At 40.1% G+C, this 26,211-nt stretch overlaps 1 protein-coding gene across 1 annotated transcript in view; it reads left to right on the forward strand.

Moving 5' to 3' along the window:
* PTN (pleiotrophin) overlaps positions 1–26,211 on the forward strand; it is a 77,539-nt gene that overhangs the window by 36,950 nt on the left and 14,378 nt on the right. Inside the window, exons 2-4 of the mRNA XM_036400263.2 lie at positions 16,264–16,373; positions 17,830–18,003; positions 19,051–19,212. Coding sequence (XP_036256156.1) covers positions 16,265–16,373; positions 17,830–18,003; positions 19,051–19,212 — 445 coding nt within the window. The 5' untranslated portion in view covers position 16,264. The remainder of the gene's footprint in view (positions 1–16,263; positions 16,374–17,829; positions 18,004–19,050; positions 19,213–26,211) is intronic.

Below are 26,211 nucleotides of genomic sequence, written 5' to 3' on the forward strand. Positions count from 1 at the left end.
TTCAGCCCAAAACTGGCATATATGAATGCCATAAATATTGTCCTATGAGGCACTTTATAGTTGTAGCTTCCCATATGTCCTGTGCAAGCTAAACATGTGGTATAAAATACTTTAATATTCCCTAGGGCATAATAATCTCACCTTCTAGGAAAAAGCCTTGGAGGCCATCAGAAATACCTGTAGTAAAACAAATTCTCTATATGAGTGATTGAGGTGCCTGCCTGAAAAATCTTTGAGCTGTAGCTAGGGCTATTTTGAGGAGAAGGAAACAGTAATCAGAACTACAGCTATTAATTACAGAAGACAGATATTCCAAGCTTTAAAATTTTATTTTTAAATTAAGCATAGCCATAAATGATTTTTCTCTTTCTTTCATTCTCTGCTTGCAAATTAGCACGAAGTTTGTGTGACTAACTCATTGTTCAAAGTGCCAAAGGGATGGTTCTCAAAGAGCTTCATCAACAGCCTGGTTGCTGAAAACCAGTCTGGTTTGGAAAGATGTGGAAAATTATATTGTCTGGGGAGAAAAAAATCAATCAGTAGATCATCGAGAAATCTGAGCTTTTCTCAGCCTATAATTTTTTTTCTCTTTTTTACTTTTAGTTATTACTGCATTTGGATATGTAGCATAGATGCAACTTTAAAAAATTACATTATTTATGTGTTAATAAGAATTTGAATGAAACCTGCCTTTCAGCAGTATTTCAGCATCCTCCAGGCTGTAGCCTCCCTTTGGAGGTTAAAAATGCCAACTTCTTCCTTCCTAAATGCAACCTTATCGTTCTGGCATCTCCTGGCTGATTCTGTAAAACTGTGATGATACACATTAGTAGGACTTGTATCACACAAGTCTGTGCAGAATCTGGACATAATTAAAAAAAAAAAAAAAAGGAAACAAAAATGAACTAAAATACCTCTTTGGCCATTGTGGTTTGGAAAGACAACTCTGTAGAAAGCTTTTCACGTGTGACCTGTTGCATTTTTATTTATGTGAATTTTGAGTAAACTGAAAAGTAGTTCTTGGGTCATTTTGTTATTCTCAGCTTGCTATTAACTCCACCAAAGATGGTGGTCTTAAATGTCACTGTTTAATACATTTTTCTTTCTTTTTTAAGTATCTAGTTCTCCAGTTTGGACTCTCAGTGTAACAATGGGTCTGGTTCTCCCCCTCTTAGCTGCTAAAGTCTCCAGTTGTCTCCCTAAGATTTTCTGTCTCCTACTTGCACATTGAATACTGAGATCTGTGGCAGATGCAAAATGGAGACAATGGGAACAGTGTGAAATGTGTATTTGCCTGCCACACTTTAAGAAGAGTTTCACCATTGCGCTGCAAATTTTGCATTAGCAAGAAATTTCACTTTTCTGATTATAGTAGTATGATCTTGCCATCAAAGATTTTGTTAAATACATAATAGCATAAATAACTCCTCCAATTTTTTCCCCTTGTGGTGTTCTATGTTCTCCCAATGCTAGAAATTATTCTTAGTATCAGAGACATAGGTGGAATAGAATATGTGTCTGGTTTTGGAAGAACATAACTTCCCTTAGGAGCTCTCAACTTCCAGTGGTTTGGTAAATGCTACCTTCCAGTTTAGAGAGAGGACTTTTTATTTTATTTCATTTGTTTAAAAAGGGTTGTTTTAGTAGTCTTTAGAGAACTTAGCAACCTAAATCAGCCATGAGGTGTAGACGAAGTGATAAGGATATTATCTTTAAAAATGTGTGTACAAGGGTAAAGGAACAGAGAGGAAGGGAGCATTTTCTGTGATTGGAGAAGATGAGACTTGGAAGGGTAATTTAAAGGATAGAGTGAAATGGTGTCCCTCAATTTAGAGCAGGGATGTCAGATGACAAGAATTTTTCATTTGAATGGAATTTCTTAATTTTTCCACAACTTTCTACCAGATAAGGATGATAACAGAGAAGACAAATCATCCATGAAGATGTGTCCCCACCCTGCTTGGGTAGATGACAATAGACTTTTAAAGAATTGAATGTATTTTGACCTGTTGCATTGCTGGAATGTAGCTGAGGCACAGTGTCCTTTCAATATTAATACAGACTGCAGCTTTACTCTGTAGCTACCAAAATTTTGCTGCAAGTATGCAGCTCTGTATTGACTTCCAAAATAGAAAGGTTTTTATAGAAAGTAACAAAAAACCTCAACTGTTCAAAAGCCAAAAAGGCTGCACTGAAGTCTCACCTCAGGTAAGTTGCATGCTGTACAACTTCATCCTCTATCATCTGAAATGATATAGCTACAGTTTCATTTGACATTTTTTACCTTGGATAAAAAAATGAAACTTATTCCAGTAAGGTAAGAGACTGGACAGGGACAACTCTGTCTTCCTGGGCATATTTAAAAGTGGGATTTTTTGTCTAGGATGTTTCCCTCATTAAGGGAAAGACTATTTTCTCTGAAAAAAGTTCTCTCTGTCACACTCATCTTTTGGATAATTACAAGTAAGTTGATTTATGCCTATAAACTTCAGTTTCTGTTCTGCCAAGTGATGTTGATTGTACTTTCCTTCCTTCCACTGGCTTTCTTGTTTCTAGGACACAAGAAATCTCCCATGGATGGAGGCACTACGTTGTGGTGCTGACACCATCAGTGAACATCCTGAAGCTGCTTCACTGCAGCTGTGAAAAGGTTGTTCCTTTCTAGCCCTGATAAGGTCACGGTGAGCTTTGGCCTGTCTCCAATAACTGAAAAGGAAATGGCAGTGCATCCCAACTCATTTTTGCTACTGTTAAATTATATGATGAATGCTCTTGCATGAATTTGAGGGAGGGTCCAACTTAGTTGCTAAAATTGCACTGGGATAAGTGAGGCAGTTCCTGAAGTTCTAGCTAAGTGGGAAGGGCTGTGAGGAACCTGACAGGAGGTTGTGGCAAGGTCAGGATCAGTCTCTTTTCCCAAGTAGCAGGTGATAGGATGAGCAGAAATGGCGTCAAGTTGCACCAGGGGAGGTTTAGATGGAATATTACAAAATATTTCTTCACTGAGGGGGCTGTCAAGCACTGGAACAGGCTGCCCAGGGTAGTGGTTGAGTCATCATCCCTGTCACGTGAAGATGTGGCACTGAGAGTCGCACCTGGATTAGTGGTGGTCTTGGCAGTCTAGGTTGATGGTTGAACTTGATGATTTGAAAGGTATTTCCAACCTAAAATATTCAATGTTTCTATGAGTCAATTGCAGAACATGAGGTCTGGGCTTTTGGCTTTATTTGCTGACTGGTGTCACACTGGAGGGCATTTATGCCTTGGAGATGCTGTTTGCTGACTGCAGAGATGAGATAACATGCCACACAGCTGCTGCCCTCTGCTCACTGTTTCTGGAAGAGAAGGATTTAAATACACATTCTAGCCCTGTGTCACAACAAGGCTGAGACATAGATTTCATTTCACATAGCCTTTGTTTCAGTTTATTTAATTTTCTCCTAATTCATTTTTGCATAGCTGTCCCAATGCCCTGGTGTTTGTCACTTGAAGCAAGAGACAATTTCTCTGAAAAAAAAAAAGTATAAATAGAGCCCTTTGGAAAGATTAATAGAGAGCATTGGTGAGAGGCTCTGTGCTTTCAGGTTAGATAGTTTTCTGTCTGTACTGCATATTTTGGAATGTCATCTGAAGGGACAAACAACAAAGAAGACAGAGTCATATTGAATAAATGAAATAAAATGGGTTATTTTCTTTATGGGTATGGCCTATTTCCCAGAGCCTGATTTGAAGATTAAAAGAAACCAACCAAACAACCTCTAGTAAAAATTCTCCAACCTGACAGTCATCTCAGGCAAATCAAAACTCAAATATTTGCCAAAATTTGTTTACTTTTGAGGAAAGGTAGTTATCAAAGATAAGGGGGTTCTGCTGAGTCTGGCAGCTTTCCTTTAGCAGCCTGCTGAGCCACTGGGAGTTTCACAGTGTTCCTGCTGCTCTTCTCTGCTTGAGGGAGTCTGGCTACCCTGCTCAAAACCTGGAACCATGGAGGCATGAGATGCAGGAAAGTAGAGCAAGCTGCAGCTGATGCTGGCTAATAAAATTATCCCCTCTTCACATAATCATTTTTATTATGGGTTTCTCAGTGTTCTTTTAAGGGAGGCAAGTGCTATTATCCCTGTTCCATAGATGCTGAAGTGAGGATAGTGACAGATGCTGTGATTTGCCTACTGCCATTGAGCTGAAAATGTCTTCATTGGGGCAGAGGGAGAAAATGAAAATAAAAATACAGTGGAGGCATCTGTTTGGCTTGTACAGTACAGCTGTTCATTATGCAAATCATGTCACAGCTTAAACAGCTCTCAAACCATGATTTATTCACAATGGTGGTGTGACCACTGGGACTGTGGTGATATCAAAGTACATTTGCACATGGTTTGTGTCCTCACAGTATCAGTAATAATCTTTGGCTCTGGACCCAGTTACAAATATTGCTCCTTGATTGCTCCTTTTTTTTTCCCTTCCTGACTGTGATACCCACAGAGCGTTGTTACAACTGCAATGGACAGGAAAATGGGGCTTCATAAGCATGCTCTGTTCCAATAAATGAATTTATATGAGTAAAGAAAACTTTCTTTTGGATAGACAGGGAGAGTGAGAGAATCTTTTCTACATTCTGTTCAGCAAGTTAATGGGAGTATGCCCCTCCTTTTTCTAACATTTTTCAGAAGGTACCCAAATTAATCTCTGGTAAATGATAACACATTAGGTAGTCAAGGAGGTGTCAGCAATATTCTCTATATCTTTATTACAGAAGGCTCTCTGTAATAGTATTTATTTGCCCTTTTCTGGTCTTGTAGTGTCATGGTAGTGGAGTAGTTGATATCTGGTCACTTATCAGAGTTTGAAAAACCATGAAAAAATTCTTTGCATTTTAAGTCTCAGCCAACCAGAACGTCATTAGGAGGAGCAAACCCAGTGGTAGTCTGAGGTGTGAAAAGAGGCAGAAAGAATAACTACTAAGAGCCTGTTTTCCTTCTGCTATCATGAAGTAATTGCATCTTTTGCACCTTGGGAGAGCAGAGGTGAAAGGGAATAGAGAGAGAGGATTTAGCGGTCACTGTGGTACTCCTGACCACAGCAAGAGGAGAGAAACGGTGATGCACAGCATGCACAGGAGAGTTCAGTCAGAAACTTGGCCTCTCTGTCACTGAAACAAAAACCTTTGGAGGGAATGGAAGTCCTGTGGTCTTCCTGGTGAGCAGATCCAGGAGTGTCTAATCTTTAGTCCTGGAGAAATGAAAGTCTAAGAAACCCACTGAGATTTTGTTGATACTGAGATGACAGCAGTGATTGTTGTGGAAAGAGCAGGGAGGGGAAAAAATTACAGTAACAAGTGGCTTAAAATGTCTTTTTCAGTTAAGATTTGGAAATATAGTAGAATGAAGTGAAAGATGAGTTGGTTTAGGGTTTTTGTTTTGTTTCTCCAGCCTCACAGCTGGAGCAGTAGGAGTGGGAGGTCAATAGAAGAGGAAGTTGCAGAACTGTATTAGTTATCAATTCAGACTTGCTCAGACCCACAAAGAGCAAAAGAGGAAGAAAATGTGTGGACTGTGGATGAGAACAAAATAAGAGCTCAGGGAATGAGAGGAAACTGATTTCAACAGCAATGTCCATTTCAAAAATCTATTTTCTAAGACAATTTTTGAAGTCCAGGGCTAAGAAAATGATCTCTGTACACTCACAGGGGACCAGCAGAAAAAATAGCAACCATCCCTTTTGCATTAAAGGAATGTAATGCTTTTTTTGAAAGCACAGCATGTTTTTTCATCCCTTTATAGACATGGCTGGTTTCTTAACATCAGTTTATGATACTGAATGGGTCTTTTTGTTGTTGTTGCTAGGTTGTTAGTTGGGTATTTTCTCTATTATTACTCTTTGGAAGTATTAGATGTGTTCCCTAGGCTTTCTGAAAAATAAAAGCACTTTTTAAAAATCTCATGTTGGAGGTCTGGAAAGAGAGAAGCATAACATTTTTTAATCCCCTTGAAAGTTTTGACCATTTCCACTCCAGATTTTTAATTCTCTTACCTTTTAATCAAGGTGCTGCCTGTTGTGTTTGTTTAGCACTATGTTTCCACTTACTACACTTTTCCTTAGAGGAAGGAACTATTTGCTACCATTATATCTTGTTCACAACTGTACTGCATGAATGCTAAATTTTGACCCCTGAAAATGCCACCTTTTATAAGTGATTCATTATTCTTTGATCAGATAAAAGAAGGGTCCTCTGTATAGCTTGTGTAAAATTATTTTTACATTTTTTATTTATTTATTTTTTTAAATGGAAGGGAATGCAGTTGTATAGTAGTGAGCTTATAAAAACACACATAAATTTGTTTTAATTAATAAGAATGCTTTCAAAGACTTACTGTCCTGTGGAAACTGATGCTCTCCCATGGAACATTTTGGAAAGATGAAAGAAATGTTTCATCTGTATTTGTTTGTACCGTCCATTTTCTTGAGTCTTGCACCAGTCTAAATTATGCTCAGCATTTAAAGGCAGAACTCATGTACCTAGGGGTGTCTGTTATCAAGTTGAACTATTCATTTGTGTCTGGGGAATTAGAAATATAAAATATCCCCAGTATGTGTATTTGCCTTAGCCTGATGTGAGAGACAAATATGCAATCAGCTAAGCAAATATCAAAGACTAGGGGAACTGTTATCCACAAATGAACTAATTAGTTTATTTACTTGAACAAAACTAGATGGGATGTGTTAATAGGTCCTTGTTTTTTGCCTTTTTTTTTTGTGCGTTTGCATGTTAGTAATTTTCTTCAGGCACGTAACTCTTGGTTCCCTACTTCTTTTTATGGCATTGCCATAATTCCCTGGCCTCATTGCTCATTTTTCTGGCCCTTAATAATGTCCATGTTGAAAAGAGAATATAGAATTGGTTGCATGTTGCAAAATGTCATCCCCCACACTGCAATTTTTGAAGTGAAGTGTTTGCCTTGGGCTTATCAGAAGGGTCATGCTATGATTTTTTTTTCCCTTTTTACCTAACTGTTTAATTCTTGCTTGTTCTTATGGCGCTCTGTGCTGTAGCTGAGCATAAATGCTAGTTTAAAAAATACAGAAGGTTTTTCAAATATAATTTCAGCCTTCTAGAGCTTTCTCACATCTCCCTGGCTGATCTGGAGCCACAAACAGATAGTTACACTCAATTTTATGTTTTTCAAATTTGCCACTGTACTGCAAAATAAATTGCTGCTTACCCAACTCTTTCCAGCACTGGCTCACCTTGAAGCAATTGCCTCTTCCCTGCCAGCTGCTGCTTGGCAGCTTTTCCTCTCCTGTGTGGAGGGAGAGCATTGCTGGAGCTGCTTCCGTGTGTGATGGCCCCTCTCTCTACCCCCAAGTGGAAGCAAGGTAGAGGAAGGAAAGAAGAAAAGCTGAAAAGTAGCTGCTAGTTGAATTTCTCTAATTAATTCTCTTATCATTTTCCCAGACAGGATGACCAGTCAGCTGCACTGGGTCGTGTGTTTTGAAATGGGGACCTTGAAGGCTGTTGGTGGGGTGCTGGCTCTGCTCCAGGGCTGAAGTGCAGGGAGCTTATTTTCAGTTTCCTGCATAGCTTTGAACTGTCTTGTTAGCACACAGGTTCAGAGTACTGGCGTCCGGTGTTTGGAGTAAGCGATGGAGCTGCCAAAATTTCATTGCTATGGGCCAAGGGGAAACCAAGCCCTCTCAGAAAAGTCACAGAAGTATGAGAAATGAGCACACAGGTTTTGCTTTGGGCAGAAATGCAGGGGCTGCAGGTCTCTGAATAAATATGGGGGAGTGTTTGATACACTGACCAACCCACTCACACCTACCTAGCCAAGTGTAAAATATAATTTCATTTATTACTTTGTCAAAAGAAGAAAACTCAGTGTTTCATCATTTTCATAGTAGGTTTTCTTTTAAAAAATCATTCTGAAAGATCACTGTTGTTATAAATGAGATTAAGACATGTTTTTTAGCCAGAGAGAGACCATTTGGCTAAACAGTCAGTTATTATAATTAAAGATCCTTTCTTTCTTTGAATCTTGGTTCAGTCTTGGACTTAGATCACTAAGGCTATGGTAATAGTTTTAAATGAACACAGGATTTCTTTGGTCTGTGAAGGTGTGATAAAATGATGGAGACTCAAGATTTTGAGCTCTGAGAAGAGTTTGGTGAGCTTTACCCTTAAAAATGTATACAGAGAAAGGTATGTGATATCTATGTCTGCTTTTCATACTCAGGAAAGGAAAAGTAAGGTAAATAAAGATATTGCATTGGATAAAGGAATGACACTACAATGGCAGGGTAGACGAGGCAAAGAACTAAATTAGATTATAAACCACAGTAGAAAGCAGTTAAGGAGAAGTTGCAAACTGAAATACATTTGGGTGAGAACAGAGAGAAATATCAGGTGTGGGTGGCCTGGGAAATTAGTTGGAGAAGCCGGGAAGAGGTGTAATAGTTGCCAGTGAAAATTATTGGGTTAGCCCCCACACACTCTGTAGTGGTAGTCATGACTGGTTAAGAGAAGTTGAAGGTCCAGAAAAGGTTCCAAAAAGAGAGAAACCACAGCAAAGGAAATATAGCTGGAAATTTAAGATATACACTAAGTAAATTAATAAAAGCAAGCTATTGGTGTACTTGTTTTGTTCAGCCTGGAGAAGAAACTGAGGGGAGACCTCAATGTGGTCTTCAATGAGGGGAAGTGGAGGGGCAGGCACCAAGACAAGATACTGCATGTATCTTCCCTCTCGTGATCAGGGACAGGACTCAACAAAACAGCCTGAAGTTGGTTGGAAGAGGTTTAGGTTGGATAACCAGGATGAAGTTTTTCCCTCGGAGGCTGGTTGGGCACTGAACAGGTTCCCCAGGGAAGTGGTGTCAGCACCAAGCCTGACAGAGCTCAGGAAGTGTTTGGATGATTTTCCTGGGCACAGGGTGTCATTCTTGGGGTGTCCTGTGCAGGGCCAGGTGGACTCGATGGTCCTGATGAGTCTTTCCCAAGTCAGCGCACTCTGTGATTCTGTGATACTTAAGGCAGTCAGGTGAATCTTATCTTGGAGGAGGATGGAAAAACATCTGCTAGCTTTGTGTCTCCCAAAGTTGGATGTAGATAACTTGTGTGATTATGCACAGGTAAAATAGAAGGAGATCTTTCATAACAGAAAGATTTATCGTTCACAACTTAAATTAGAAGGCAAAAAGTGCTAATAGTAATAGGTGCTAAAATGTATTGATGTGATTTCTTTACCACCTAATATAGAACTCTAAAGAGCTGAGCTATTTTAGAATTTGATTCAGTATGATCTTATATCTCATCCTAAAGTTTATCCCTAAAAATAACCATTTTCATCAAGTGTTAGCAAGCTGATTTGCTTTATGTTGCATAGGAGCATGAATATAGATCTGCTTAAAGTTTTAAATTTTAAAAGTTGGCTTTTGTGAAATTAAGTAAACTGGTGATGTGTGTTGGACTGATGGAAATTTTTTTAATAAAGGACTGATTAAGATTTATTTCTATCAAGCTAGAAATAAAATTGATATTTGTTTCCTCAAGAAAAAGAGTGGGGGAGAAAGCTGTAGAGCAGAATTCCATACCTAACTGGGTATCAGCCCACTGAAGTGCTATTGTGAGCTTGCAGAAATTTTAAAAAATGGCTGTGATCATCCTATAAAGTAGTGTCTTAAGAGTCCAAACACAGAAGATTGCTGAGACTCACCAAAAACTAAGCTGGCTTAAGTCTTGCAAGGGCAACGAAGAGCAAATCTAGATTTTTAATTTTATTTCCCTACTAGTGTAAATAAAGACAACAAAGGAAATGTGTACGTGTGTGAAGGAAGAGGGAACATGCTACAGCTGGAAGATTATGGCTCATAAAGGTCTGGCTCCAGAAGCATGCTAGCTTTTGCCTCAGTTCTCCATGTGGGAGATCAGGTGGGACATAGGGGCATGCAGCAGGTGGTGAATGAGATAAAGACCTGCAGAAGCAAAAGACTCTTCAAGTGCGATTCTTCAAGTGTTTCTGAGGTAAAACTCCCATGAGCTAACTGCTCTTAATGTCTCTTTTACAGAGAAAACTTGTGTTTCCATCTCTGACCACTGTAAAAAATGGCATGTGACATTTCAGATTCATTAAGACCATTAAACCATGGATCAAATTTTATTTCCTGCTGTTGTACAACTGCAGTTTAGCAAATAAAATATTTACATTTAAGAAGAGGGAAAGAAGTAGATCCAGGTAGCTGCAGACATCTGCCCTCAATGGACTGCAAAGTAGAGCACATTTTGAATAGGAGAATAATTTAAGAACTGGAATTAAATATTAAGTTTCATTAAACACAGCATGTGTTTACTGAAAGGAGATTGATGTCCCAAACTAGCTCATTTAAAAACTGATTTTGTAGATGTGACTAATCTGGCACTAATCAAACTGTAATTTATTAAAGTATTTGTTGTGGGACTTGATGAGAAATTATTCATTCAAGCAGGAAAAAAGAAGGATTAATGCAAAAGTTAGTTCTAAAGTGGACAGAGAGTTTAAAGAGGACTCAAATTGAACAGTGTTTTGAAGAAAAATAATGGGTTGCAGGAACTTCTTATCTGCACCTGGGATGCATTTTTATTCATGGTCATGGGATGAAAATAATAGTGTGTGAATCTGGGAGTCATAGCTCAAAATATTGTTTACTGCAGAAGAGGAGCCATACCTTTTTATATAGTTATATTAAGCCAAACATTTATTGTTAGTATAATTTAAATCTTAATGGTTTAATCCAAGGATTGTTATTAGTGCAGATGTAATTATTGCAGAAAAAGATTATATCTATGCAGGTGTTGTAATAATGTTAACAACAATGCCACCACCAGTTAAATTGTTAAAAATACACTTAGATTCAACTGCTTTTCCTGATGTTATGCTGACCCTTCCCCTGCTCTTCTTGGCCCTCAGGTTGGTGATTTCATGGTGTGGGTGGTAGAGATTGTTATGGTGACCTGCTATCCTCTGGAGTCCTTGTCCAGGAGGATGTTCATGTTGCTGTTTCCTTGCTCTAGGATCAGCCTGGGGTTGAGGTTTTTTTTAAGGTTGGCTAGCATGCTTTGATACCTTTCTCTCTCTTTATTGGTCTGCAGTCTTGTTATATCCAAACTTCCTAGAGATTACATCTTTTAGGTATATTGGAAACTATTTCTGCTTTCTCTTTCCTACCCCTGTATCCAGTTTTGTCCAGGTCCGTGTCTGAATTTCTTCATCTGACCTTGGGACAGATGTTTATAGCAAGTGTTAGTGTCTCTGTTGATAAGCTGGTGCCCCATCTCATATCTTCCACATCTCTATTCCTCTGCACTGTATCCTGTGTCTCCCCTTCTCAAGGCCTTTGCTAACATACCAGCCCTGCAATTCTTTATAAGATATTATCATAATAGAGTCAGAAAACCTGTGTGGCTCCATACAGTGACAAAGAAAAGTAAATCAAATCAGCCACAGCTGGTTGGTCAATTAGAAGAAATGCTGTTGCAGCTAAAGCAAACATGACAAAGCTGTGGACAGGCCAAGGAATGCTCAGAAAGGGCAAATCCCATCAAGCCTTGGTCCAGAGCCCTGGGAAACTCACTCCAGAGCCCATGGCCCATCATTAGCAATGGCAATACCTTCAGTCTTGCTATAGATGCAGCTTAACAGTATCATCAACGCAGCTGGTGTTTGGCACGTTATACTGGAAAAGCTGGAGGATATGGACAGGTTGTTATAATAATGTGAGAAGACCTGATTGTTCAGAGTGGTAGATTGCACTCATGTGGACTAATAATGAAATATTTGCTTATATAATCTGGGACCTTGCCAGTTGCTTTGTAAAGAACAGATGAAGGGAAGGGTTTGTGCATAAAAGTTATTAACAGCAAAAAAAGCCACCTATAAAAGGCATATATGATCCTGGGATGTGTTGCATATGCCAGCTTCAGTCAGGCTAAGAAAAATAAACTCTTTCTTACCAATAGAGCTTCATCCAAAGTTTTCTGCTTTGTTCTGAATGCTTGTGTTCAGCAAAGACTTGTTCAGATTCAGGAGTACCTGGGTGTGAGCTAATTGTCTTAAGTGCAGATTGAGTCACTCTGCCAAGCTTGACTGGTCTAGCAGAGATCCAGAGGTCTAAGAAGAACAGCATGGAAATGCCTGTGCTGCCTTGGGTTGCCCACTTCAGTGGAATTGTAAAATCAGGCTGGGGCTAGTGTGGCATTCAGATTGGGAGGCTCAAGCTCGGCTCAAAAAGTCCCTTAAACTGCAGCCATGGAGTGATTTCTGCCTGATTCTCTTTCTGAGGCTCAACATATAATTGAAACCTGGATGGATGGTTGATTAAGCCATTAATTCTCTGATTTCTTGCCATTTTAAAATTTTCCTTTCATTTTTTACTCCAAGCAGAGATTGACTGTGAAATGAACTGTGAGCCTGAAGTAATTCTTACGCCTTATTGTGCTGCCAGAAGCTGCTTGCTATGGTGTATGTCAACTGGTCTTCAATTCTCCCTTCATTTTACACTTCATGCTTTTTTAACACTCTCTGGTTTAGTGTTTAACTATCATTAACCACTTCTCTCTCCTCTCTTTCCTGTTTTGGTGCTCTTTATGTGATTGCTCACACTCTTTTTTTCATGTTGTTCCAACTTCCCATTTAAACTGTTCTAAATCTCTTTCTCTCTCTTTACCTTTTCTCTCTTCTGAAGTTTCCTGTAGCAGCCCACGTCTCAAAAATCTCTTTTCTTTCTTTCTTTCACTTTTATCTTTGTCTTTCTTAGGCTGTAAATACCTCTGCCATTTGTTTAAATGTTGCCACCTTGCTCTGTTTAGGGGCTGTCATACAGGATTTTAGAGATGCTTTCCTCTCATGGCACATGATTTACTTGTTACCCTTGGTGTAGCCAGAGGGCTCATTACAAAAATCAAAATATCCAGGAGGAGTCCATTTTGTATATAGTGTAACACTTTTTGTGTCATTGCTGTTACCAGTTCTGGCATTTCTTTAAATCAATGGTTGAACAGAAAATGTTATCAAAGAATCTAATACAAGGGAAGAACTGTCACCTTTGAATTTTGAAAAAGTAAACCAAACAAGACACAGTTATTGTCAGTAGAATATATTGTTTGCAGAAACAAGTCTGGGCTGGTGAGTTTTTATCTTAATCTATCTTTTACCTGCCAACTAAAATATTTGCAAGAAAAACTGAACATTGGACTCACATACTTGCTGGTAGATGGCATTTTCTAGCCTTTTGGAAAAAAACCCTACTATTTTGTGAGTACTACATATGGGCTGCTTGTAATTTTGTGAGAGCACCCACCTTTGCTGTTTACCATTGCAAAACAGTTAAATGGTTTTCTGTGGTTGTATTGGTTACATCATCTTCGAGGTGTTGGTGTGGTGTGAGGCAAAGTCTCCATTTGTACAACATGGCTTTTCACTTGTGGGTAGAGGAAAGGCACTTCAGGAAGCAGCCTGGGTCTCTGCAGAGAGACAAAATATCTATATCTCTGCAGGTTTAGTGTTTGCATTAGACATTTGGCAAGTGTTTTGGCTGTAGGGGAGTCTTGAGTCTTAGGAAAACATGCTATATTAAGGCTCTGTGGGGTTTTGTTTATAGGGCTTCTGGAATGTTTCAGACTCCAAAACCAAACTATTCTCCCCATCTGTTTTGCTGAAAAGAATGTCAGTCTGATTTAAATTTGAGTCCCTTTCAACTTAATATGAGGCAGCTTCCCTAGTAACAATTATCCATGACTCCCAGTGACTGAGGAGCCTCTGGGGTATGTGTGACCACATCCCAGGTCCCTGGGGTGGGCAGCAGGGATGTAGGAGGCAGGGCCAAAACTGTGACCATCTCTGGTATTTGGTGGCATCCTGCAGAGTGAAACCACGAGTGCTGCCTTTGCTTCAGCTTCTGACACCCAGCAGACAGTGACTTGAGATAGGAGAATGTTTGTATCTCCTGCTATACGTGCTTCCATGAAATTAACTCTCTCCTTCAACAAAGGATTCTGGGAAGCTGATCGGAAGAGATGAAGTGAGAAGACAAATTATAGTGAAAATGGGGTGTTAGGGGACGTGCAGTGCTACTGGTGGGGAAGCTCCCCCAAAGGAAAGCAACGGAGTGTGGAGTTTGATTTTTAAATAGTACAGCAACTGTGTTTGAATCATAGAATGGTTTGGATTGGAAGGGACCTTGAGGATCATTTAATTCCAACCCCCTTCCATGGGCTGGGACACCTTTTTGCTCAGCACTCCATCCAACTTAGCCTTGCACACTTCCAGGGATAAGGCTTTCACAACTTCCTTGGATAACCTGTTCAGTGCCTCACCACGGTCACAGTAAAGATTTTTTCCCTAATATCTAATCTAACCCTACTCTCAATTTGAATTAATTCCTCTTTGTTCTGTCACTACATGCTCCTCTCTTCACCTTTCTCAGGAGCTCCCTTTAGGTCCTGGAAGTCTGCAATTAGGTCACCCAAGCCTTCTCTTTCTTAGGCTGCACAAACACAATTCTCTCAGTCTTTCCTCGTGAAAGAGGTGCTCATTTGATTATGGAAAAGCAATTTTAAGTAAGCTGGGCTAAAAGGAAGGTTGCATATTTAGTTTTTAATTGCTTTTTTAATGTTTTTTTTATTTATCTATTTCATTTATTTTATTACTTTTCTGTGAAACATGAGAGGCTCTGAGTGGAAACATGCAGCAGAAGAAAAGGAAAAACAAACCCAAGCTCTCTGGCAACTCACGTGCTCTACTCTGGGCTCTGAGTTTGCTGGAAACAATGGTGGTGCTTTCTTCTTCTTCATGGGAAATGATACTTTCTTTTGAAGTAAATGAAACTGGTCCTAATGACAGCTCTTTCAGACATTTGAATGCCAGGCCTCTTGCAGTCTTCAAATGAACTTTATTTCAACACAGCTATTAAGTTGTCTCATCTGACTTCTAGAATGATATTAAAGCCAGATACTTTAAAGTCTCCATGTTTGGGATTCCTCTCCTGTTTTCCATGTCAGTTACAATTATGTTGCATTTGACCAAGAGGTTGCCAGCAGAGAATACTGAGGAGTGCCAAATTAAATTTCAAATACATTTTGTTCTTTGTTCATGTTGAGAAATATTTCTCCTCCACGGCTGCTGTGCTCAGCAGAATGAGATCAGGCTGCCATTAAACTCTCTGTAAATATCAGTCTAGTTAAAGACTGTCTTAGTGGCACTGTTACCCCTCCTCTGAAGGGTGGTGTAACATGAACATCATGGGTCCTGGTTTGAAGAAAAACAAAACAAAAAAATTGGAGAAACCTTCCTTTCATCCAAGCAATCTCTAGTCCACTATCTTGGTACCTGGCTGCCTACTGGAGAGATGTCTCTAGGAAAGGGGGAGCTTCCTTATTTTTAACATATGTATTGAAGGCCCTGTGTTCTGTTAAACAGTGCCAAAATGAGATAGTGCAAATTATAGAAACGGGACAGGGAAAGCTCAGAATGACTTTTGGTGACTGATGCTTCAATCCCAAGCAAATGTATTTAATACCTTTTTGTATTTGAATATTTACTTCCCAAATCCAGATTTGAGGTTTATTAGCATGCTGTGAATAGCCTCTAGCAGCATGTGCAAGTCCTATCTCTGTGCCTACTTTGCGTTTCAAACAATTAGCTTAATTTATATTATGAAGAGACACTAATTGGAGGGGAAGGAAGAAGTATGCAGCAACATGCCAATGACAATTAAGATAATGCATCACATATCACCTATATAAGTTTTTGTGAAAGAAGCTCTTTTCAGATGTCACCTAAGCCTAATAGGAACTTCAACCCTTGCAAGGTAGACAGTAGAGTGTTTCCTACCTCATATGAATTGATAAACTGAAAAATGAAGTGCATGTTTTGCTTATTATTACATAGCCAGAGGTCAGAAAAGAAGAGAGGGGTTCCAGACCTGTCAGGATCCTTGTTTCTCTAACAGGGTTTTAGAAGACAAGCAGTAGTTACAGAACCTCCTGTGGCAAAACTCCTCCAATAACATCAGTGATGGAGATCAGGGATTTGGTACACAGGCTGGAAAATAGTTAAAAATCTCTGTATTTTCTCTGGAGTGGAGATAATTGCCCATTCTGGCAATAGCTAATTATGTCTGACCTGCTTGTATCTTGCGGTCCTGAAGCAGAGCTTCCCAAAAATGCTTTAGTTGGAGTCCCAGTTTTTACAGTCTCACTGACCATTTTTCTTCCTCTCTGTCATTGATCTGCAGAATGAAACAGCAACAGCAGCAACGTCGAATGTTCACAGCTGCCCTCCTGGCACTCATTTTCCTTCTGGCAGCCGTGAGTACCACTGAGGCTGGCAAGAAAGAGAAACCAGGTAAGGTCCAGTCTGATTCAGAGTTAATCCCCAAGATAGATTGCATGTGTGTGAGAATGTCAAATGCTTCTGGTTTTGTTATGAAATCAGGTCATTTGTTAGCCTTTTGACATCAGGGTAGGATTTTTGGCTGTGACATGCTGTTCTGTGTTAAATAGGGAAGCAGAAAGGGGTTTCCATGTCAAGTGGCAGCTTGACAGCCCCAGAGACTGGAGTCTGTGGTTTATCACACAGTGGATAGTGCAAAGCAGCTTAAAATGTGCTCTGTGAATGGTTTCATGCTTGACTTAGGGGGAACCAAACAGGAGTGATGAAAGAGCAGTTATGTCACTTGCTCAGTGTTATATATGTCAGTGCTACACTAATGCCATGTGATGTGGAAATCCTCTGACAAGGAATTGTACAAACTCACTGTTGCACAAACAGGCAGACATCCAGCAGTAGTTGCTTTCTGTCAGTGATGAACTCAGACCTCATTATAAGAGAAACTGGCCCAGGGTGGAAAATTCATATCTGTCAAACTCAGTTTTGACATTTTTTAAAGAACGTGTTTTTCTTAAGGTCTTATTATTTTCAGGCGACTTATATTGACCAGATAGTATGAACTGTGAGTCCATCAGAATTAGTGTTCCCAGTAAAAAAAAGGAGCTTTTTAACCATTTTGGCTTTGTGGAAATATGAGAAAATGGTAACATAAACATGCAAGACCTAAAAGAAAAGAAATTTTATATATTTACAGTTACTTGTGATAATTTAGGGTCCTAAGTAATTATTTTTGTGAATCCTTGGGTTTGATAACATTGCTATCTTTCCTCATAAGACTTTGTTTAAGGATCTAAATAAAATCATGATCCTTACTTTTTTCCCTGAGCAACAAACCCACCTGAATTAAGAGCACTTCAAGTGTACTTCTCCATGTAGCTCCTTTGCCTATGAAGTATACTGTTATAAAATATGACATGGTATAGCAAATCAAAAGTTTGCATCCCACACCTGTTTCCTGGAGGTGTTCAAATCCTCTGATACACAATTTCAGCACATAGATTTCTCATTGTATAGTGTATAGTGCTTCAGCTGGAACTGAAGATATTTGCATGCCACCAGCTACTGGAGACAGAGCTTTCTGAGTGAGACCCATTCTAGTTTTGGTCAGTGATCCCTGTGGGTTTTTAGATTTCTGAAGATGAGAATCCACTTGAGAATATCTGAATGGACTAGTAAACATGGCAGTGGGACTGAGTTTGAATGATCATCCTGCTTTGGACTCAAAGGGGCTGATCTGTCTCTGCAGAATTGTGAAGAGGATGTCAGACCTTGTGCTTTTAAGGCCATTGTGTTACAAACGTCTTCCTTACTCACCCTTCCAGGTGCTGTGACTTTGTTTAAGTTTAGGCAACTTCTCTGTATGCTTTGGGTACTGAGAACTTCTCTTGCTTGGTTTCTTGTCTTCATCCAGAGAAAAAGGCGAAGAAGTCTGACTGTGGGGAATGGCAGTGGAGTGTCTGCGTGCCCACCAGCGGTGACTGCGGCCTGGGGACACGCGAGGGCACCCGCACTGGAGCTGAGTGCAAACAAACCACCAAGACTCAGAAGTGTAAGATTCCCTGCAACTGGAAGAAGCAATTTGGAGGTCAGTATCCCTCTCTTAAGGGATTTACTTTGGTTTTTATTTTGAGTATCAAGCAGCAAGTCTGTTTTTTCTGCTTAGTTCTGCAGATGTCTTGGAGAAGGCGTTAGTCCTGCATTTCTGGTTCATCGGAGCTAGAACGTGCAGGGCATCAGAAGGCAGCTAACTCAGAGTTCCTCTGCAGAGAGTCCCTATAACTTACTTATTACAAACTCTGCCTTCCTGCATGCTGGGATCTGCTCTCTGTGGTGTTCAGCCCTGTTTAGGGCAGCAGTGCAAGTTCACAGCTGTGAACCTCTGCGATGGTTATCACAGACTTTACAATGTGTGATGTGGAGCATGGGGGGCTGGCTACCTGTGTGTGCAGTGAAAGGAGGGAGTGAAGACCAGTGTATTTTTATCATTCCAAACCAGGGTATTTCATTTTTAACATTCAGTTCAGAGGGTTTTTATGTACCAGTTTGGGAAGATACGTCAAATCTGTCCTGGACAAGATGTCTGTCCAAAACTCAAATTCGATTATTCTTGCAAACTTGGCTTTTTTAACTAGTAAACAGCTTGCATGATTTTGAAATTATTGTGACCTTACCAACACAATCAGTGCTGCAGTTTTAGACTTGAGAAGTTTATGGGTGCACATACATTCTAGAAACTGTTCAAGCTTTATTTGGTAACCTCTGGTGTCACACAAATGGAGAAACAAACATATGGAATATAAACTACATTTCAAACTGTTGTTCTGCTGTTTCTTACTTTTTTGTTGTTGTTCTGTTCATATTCATAGCTGAAGCGATTTCTCTTTATATGCCAAAAAAGTGCAATATCCATGCAAAAGCAAGAGGATTAAATTTTAAAGCACTGGGGAGGGGGGGAAACTGCAATTACCACCGCAAATAATCTTTAAAGTTTTCTTGGGATTCTTTCTTCAGTTACACATCTTTTTGTCTGTAAGCACCAGCTGCCTGTGATGACCTATTAGACTCACAACATTTTTGTTTTCATGCTCAGTCATTGTGTTTTAAATTTTGCCGTTTTTTTCCCTTGCTGCAGCGGAGTGCAAGTACCAGTTCCAGGCCTGGGGAGAATGTGACTTGAACACGGCCCTGAAGACTCGGACTGGGAACCTAAAGAGAGCCCTTCATAACGCTGACTGCCAGAAGACTGTCACAATCTCAAAACCCTGTGGGAAGCTTACCAAACCCAAACCTCAAGGTAAACTCCATTTGCTGAAAGCTGCATGATAGTTCACTTAAATCACTGGGCTTGTGGTGTCCTGTATGCTTCAGTGGGAGCTCAGTTGTACAGGATATTGCACTCTCATGGCCTTTCCTCAGCTCTGCACTGCTCCTGTCTGTTGATGCTCAGGCAGGGAATATTCCTGAGCTGCACAGTCAAGGCTGTCTTACACTTGAAAAGTAAACTGAAGATTAGAGCTTCCATTTTAACTTTAGACCACCTGTACTGTTACCAGTTTGCTTACACAATTAGACTTCCAGAGTAAAGATTCTTTTTGTCACTCACTCATTGATGGGAGCAGAATAATAATTATAACATGAAAAAATATCCCTTGATAAAGACATCTTTTATATAGTTTTTCTTTGGTAGTGAATAATGACTAGTTGAAAAAAGGACTGCTTTCCTCTGGACAAGTAACATTGAAAGGATATTCTCAGTGCACACTGAAATATGAAAATATTGTGCACCCTTGGGGCTGTTTATTCTTTATTCAAACATAGCAGGAAGAACAGTACAGAATGTACATATCTTATTTAAATGTGACTGACAGTATAATTCCTGGTACACAGAAAGACATATGCCCTGCATTTGTGTTTCCAGGTGGCCCTTAGAAAAACTTATTTTCTTTCTAATCATTAAAGCCTTTTAATGTACTCTTTTGTTGGAAGAGCAGGTGTTAGGTGTATAGGATGATTTATAGGGGGAACTAAAACTGTGAGATCTTGTTTGAGATACAAAAGTAATATGTTTTAAGTAGATTATAAAAGCTATGCTACCCTGACATTTGTTTACTTAAAACCAGCAGGGTTTGACACATTCCAGGCTCTGAATACTTGGATAGCAATACAATAAATGTGATTAAGTGTGACAGGTGCACCTGGGACAAGCAATTTTCAAATTGTGGGCTGTGGTGCACCATGGATCAGAGGAGTACCTGCAGGTGGCCTGCTCTGCTTGAGAAACCAGAGAAGTTGCAGGCACTTTGTGTATGTGTGTGTGTGTGTGTGTGTGCATCCATCCATCCATGTTGCTGGTTTTCCTTGCACACCATCCATGGCGTTATCAGACAAGTCCAGAACCTGTGCAGACAGTGACTGGCTGTGGAGCAACAAAGTTACAACTAGATTTTCAGAGACCACCTGAGCTGGTTGAGCTGGTGACAAAAAACATCATTTAGGGATTGAAGTGATTGGATGGGAATGCAGGAAGGGCCTTGAGATGTGTGATTTTATTGTTTAGCAGTTTGGGGGGCAGGATTTTTTTTTCATGTTTTTGCTGTTCTCTTTTTTTCACTAAGTTTCCATGCCCAAGTTGCCCTTGGGAGTTTACTGAATGAGGCTTCCTACTGTGCTGCCAGAAGGTCTCTGCCCCTGGAGCCTCTGCCTTGTCCTGCTGCCACTGAGTCATATATCTATATCCTGTCAGTGGCTGTCAGAGCAGGGGGAGAGGGGGACAAAGCAGAGCACTGATGCAGCATTGTTTTGTGAGAGCAGTGCTCTTGGGTGGTACAGGCTCATTTTCAAGTTAGAGTTTTAAAGGCAGAGCTTGAGAAATTGCTGGATTGGAGTCAACTTTAACTGATTCTAGAGTCTAGGAGTGAGTTATAGCTGAGACTGAAAATTGGATTGGGGCTGACTGCAGCAACCAGTTATGGGGTTTGACTTAATTACGAAACCTGGCTTTATTTGATTTGAAGGAATGCAAAAAGAAAAATAGGTACAAATGTGGGTTTTTAATCATAATAACTGTGGGAAGTTCTGCTCTCCTGATCTGCATTAGAAATCTTCTGCATGCCACCTGCTCACTCATCTGCTGTTGGCATTAGTAGGAGCAGCAGGCATGGGAGTCACACACACACAGCCTGCCTGGGCTCAGAGCTAAGTCCATATTGCAGATCTGTGGGTATAACTACAAGGGAGCTACACTGGGCAGTGTGTTGGCACCAGGAGAAGGAACTAGAGGAAGAAATTAGGTCAAGCAGAGTAGTACTGTGTGAGGAGTTTTGCCCCACTGAACTTTATTTCTGAGTTAAAAATCAGAGTGCTGGCATGTTGGCTGAAATGAGAGCATTTGCTTTCTTCCTGAGGTCAAGGAAATGACAGGTTGGAGGTAAGTCCAAACCCACAACTAAGATAAAGGAAAATATTTAAACTGCATTCAATCTGTAGCTACAATCCTAATGAATTTCCTTATTTGGAAATGGAAAGAACTGGATTATGGCCTGAGCACTTCAAATGGTCTGAAGTTACATGTTAGGCTCCTTTTTCACCCCTAACTTTGCATCACTGCCTCAAGAGTATAACAAAGAAAGCCCATGATGCATTATTTGGAAGCAGGAGCTCATTTTCTGAGGTGTGAAAGGTCTGTACAGATATCCAGCTAGATCTGTGGGTGCTGATCAAGGGCTGGCCATTCCTGCTGGGATTGCCTGGCCAAGCAGGGCAGGGGCTGCCTGGCATTTGGGTGCTCTGGCAGCAGAGCAGTCAGCCAGGGGCTCAGCAGTTCAGGAATCTGGTTTACTGTGAATGGTCACCTCTCTGACTGGTCTTTGCTTCCAGAGGTACACCAGTGAATGCCTCTCTGACAGCAACAGGCTGAGAGCACCAAAAGCAGACAGAAAACATTGCACTGAAAAATACCGGTATATTCAGAAAAAAAGTGTTGTTTTCCTGATTTTCTTGAATAACTGCATTCCAGTGAGGAGAAATTTTTATTCTATGAGGTTGTATTTGTAACCTCTTCATTATATCCATTTTCCTTTTGGTTTCATACTGTAAATGAGGTCAGTAAAAGCCCCTGTTTAGCTTCTCCAATCAATGGTACTTTTATATATCTTCTTTTAATTTTTTGTCACTTGCCGTCTTTTAAAGCGTCTGACTTAAGTATTTCTTGGTGTAAGAATTTATCCACTATAAGAATACTCATTATTGGACTTAGCTAAATTCCTTCTATTATTGCAAAAGAGTTTTTGTTATGGAGAGACTGGAATGTAAACAGTATTCCAAGCATGTCCTCTACAGAGGACACCCACTTTATTGTTCATGTTGTTCATCCACTTATTGTTCATTGTTCTTATTGTGCATTACACACACTAAGTTAGCTAAATAGAATTTTAATTTTGATCATTGCTTGCATGGGGAGTATCTGAGACCTTCAAAATTCTCCCTAATTTAAAAACAAATTAATTAATGTGGTTATTTAAGAACTCCAGGAATTGTTTGGGTAAGACAGGTTATCTTGTCTAGGCCTGACAAGGAAGCATTGTGCATCAAATTTCACCTGACACATTTCCTTCCTTCATGGGATGTGGTGTCTGAAGTTTCTCCTCACCTTCTCTGCTCTTTGAGGAAAATGCCATTTGATGGATCTTAAGTGTAGATGCTGCTCTGCTGTTACTTATCCACCTTTCCAGCCCATCAACATATGGCAGCTGTGCTGATAGGATGAGCCTCCTTTCACTTAACAATTTCAAAAACTTCTGCTGTTCATAGGAGTTGGATCTATTCTTAACAGAAAGGAAAATCATACCTGCAAAAAAAACCCTCAGGGTTTATAGTTTTACAGATTTATTGATAAAATATAGTTTGGTTTTCTAGGACTTCTATGATCTCTGACAAAACTTGTGCTAAGTTGAAGCAGGAGATGCTTATAAACTTTGGGAATCAATTCCTTCTTCATAATGGCAACCTAAGTGTTTTTATGGATTTCTTTTATCTTTAGTAAGCATCCATAGAAAAGCTTAAACCTTTTTAAGCACTCTTCATTATTTTGGAAACTAAAAAAATAAATATTTTCTTCTTAGCAATTGCTCTATGTCAGTACTTTCTACTTCTTAGCAGCTGCTTTATGGATTACAACTATTTTTAAGGATGAGAGTAGATGATGAACCAGGAATTTTAATCTTACTTGGTTTCCTGCCAAGCTCTTTTCTCCATAGCTTTGCTCACATGTTCTCAGACTTCAAGACAGTGGCTTGGTCCTGGGCTGCTGGGTTAAAGTGTAGGTAAGACAAGATGAAAAACATCTTTCCTTCTTGAATACTGTGCATTTAGGCAGACAGATTGTCAGCAACGTGATAGTGATGTCCCAGGCACCACGGTTTGTGGTGCACTTAGTCCCCAAATGAGGTCATGAAAAAGCCTGTCACGAAGTCTAGAAAGGATGAAAGGATGATTTTCATCAAAAAATCCCAGTGGAGGCAGGCACCTCTTCTCTAGCACACACAAATATTCTAATCAGTGTCTGCAAGGCTGGTGATGTTGAAGGTCTCCCTAAACTGTCCTGACAGATGTGACAGACTCAGGCACTTCTGTCGAGTGGCTGCTCTAATGGCCAGCTTGTGCTGAGGAGCACAAAATGCTTCCGACATCCTCCATCTGGCCAGCTCCACACCCACCCAGACTTGACTGGCACTTGTTCAGGTTCCAACCAGCCAGAAAGCAGAAGAATGGAGGATTGTCAGGATTCAGGAAACGTTTGGCTTGGACTGCTAAGAGAGGAGGCATTTCTTTTCATTGAGCTGGGTTGCCTGATGGGTTTTATTTCTTCCTACTCTCTTTTGGTCACTCTCATTCTTTCTCTCTCTCTCCCCATAACTGTTGTACTTTCAGATATTTATTCTTCTGATTAAGATAAAATTAAATAGAATAAGTAGTTTGCCTGCCCTTTCTGCAATGTACCCTTCGTTTTTTTTTAATTATGCTCCTTTCTGGTAACTTTTTCATCTGGCTGTATGTAGCTCTTTTTAATAAATCTCCCTTCCCAACTCTTTATCAATTTACAGTATATCACAACTATGAGTTACTTTGTCATGGCTCAGCTCAGTCCTTGCCACACAGAAAAAATATGTGCTAAGGTTGGCAAATATTAACACTGCTCACACCACTGTTGTCTTTAGTAATTGGGGTGCCAACCAAAGATAATATCCTCCAACATGCAGTGTTTGGAAAGATTTCCCACATTAAGGCAAGACCTAACTGAGCTGTTACTGGCTGTAATCTCTTCTGTATAATTCAGATCAGGTTTAGCATTTGAGAGCATAGCAAGGTGTCAGTACAGATCCCTGTGTTTGTCACAGTGTGCATGCCACTGCATGGAGGAAATGACTGCACTCTGTATTTTTAATAATTTAATATAATTTGAAGAGTTTTACTTCAGAGTTGAGTGAAGTATAAATAATCTGCCCTACCTTGTTTCTTTTATCTGTATATCTTTACAGGCAGCAATTAGCTAATCCTGCTATCACTCCTTGGAGCTCAGGAAGTCTAATTAGAAGAAAAGTAGTAATTGAAAGTCAGAAAGGCTAAATGATTTCCCAGATTGACTAAGTATCAATGGCTAGTCCAGGCATGTAGCTAGTAGCTGTTGCTCCCTTTTATCATGCAACTAAAATTATCAGGAGCTGCTGATCATTTTTATCATGTAAATAAAATTATCAGAATGTGACAATTGACTTCAAGGTGAGTGTCTGAACTGCAGCCTTTAATCAGGGTCCTTGGTTTTATGTCAGTCATCTCAGTGGACTCCCATCAGTATTTAAACACCCTTTTACCCTGGGTCTTCTTACAAAGCTTCTTGTCAAACCATAGAGATGGACTTGTGTTAATGAGCAGGTGTCCCCCTGTCTTTACTTTGCTGGCAGGAGCAGAAAATAGCCTGTGGTTTTTGAGCACTCCAGAGGCAGATTCCTGCCTGTTGGGGGGAACATCTTACTTGCAGTGTGCTGCCAGAACAGACTGGCCAGCTTTGGCAGGATGGCTTGGCTGCTGGTTGTTGCAAGGAGCTGACAGTGGTGTATGAGGGACTTGCTCTCCTGAGCCATTTGTTCCTCAGACAAACTGGGGGGTGCACTGATGAAACTGCACCACTTCATTTTGCATGTTGGACAAGTTGCATTTTCTGGGGTGCCCTCCCTCAACTTTGCCTTTGTTCAACAGCACCAAGCAGCAGGAGGAGACACAGACTTGTTGGGAGGAAATTACTTGTTAGGGCTGTGATTTTGTATTGTTTGAAAGATGCTGGTGTCTCCTGTTTTGGCTTCACAGTCATGCTTTATCTCCCTCTGTAGGTTTTAGAATTCCCCAGCTTTAATGTAACTCATTAGTCGTGCAGGCATGCAGCTAGTGTAATAATTAGTATTACAGGAGGCAGAATAATAGAATCTTCTCAAACTAATTAGTTATAAAAATGAGGGATTTTCTCTTATTAGGAAACAGCTGTGATAGTTAAAAAAAAAAATCCTGAAAGGTAAAATTGGGAGGTTTTTCTCTTGTTCTAAAGAGTGAGACAGGTTTACTGAAAAATGGCCTCTGGCACTGACCAGGAGCCTGTAGAGGAATACAGTGATCTGAGCTCTGTGGGACAGGACATTGGAGTGTGTGCCCAGTGGGAAAAGCATAGCTGGCTGTTATTATTGTTGCTATCATCATGATTGTTTGTATTGCATGAGTGCCCAGAGGCCTCAGCCGAAAAAGGGTGCCATTGTACTAAGCACTGCATAAACATTGTGAGAAGCAGTTTTGCCATGAATAATTTATGCCTTATGGCGCTGGGAAATGTGAAAACCAAGAGAAGAAACAGTGGTCCAGAGGGGAGAGACTGGGCACTAAATGTTTGGTTGTGTTTCCCAGTGCTAGTCTGAGGACAAGGCTCATGCTCCAAGGTGAAGTAGAACTCACTGGAAACTTTAGGCTCTGAGAAGTGACTCTGTCATTTGGCTCCTTGCTGCTGTGACAGGAGGAAATATGATGTTTCTCAATTTCAGTGGGAATGAGAATAAGCTATATGAGAAAAACAAAAAACAATGGTGCTTACACTGTGGACCAGCCTCAAGCTGCTTATAAGCTGCCAGTGCAGCCCATGACTAATAAAGTTTGGATGTCTTTTAATGGTTGCTTTTCTGCTTCCATTTCCTTATGTTTCTTGGAGGCTTTGTGCTGTAGTTTCCCTTGAAATTGCTTTTCCACCTGTGAAAAA

Source organism: Molothrus ater, chromosome 5 (assembly GCF_012460135.2).
Source record: "Molothrus ater isolate BHLD 08-10-18 breed brown headed cowbird chromosome 5, BPBGC_Mater_1.1, whole genome shotgun sequence".
Taxonomy (NCBI): domain Eukaryota; kingdom Metazoa; phylum Chordata; class Aves; order Passeriformes; family Icteridae; genus Molothrus; species Molothrus ater.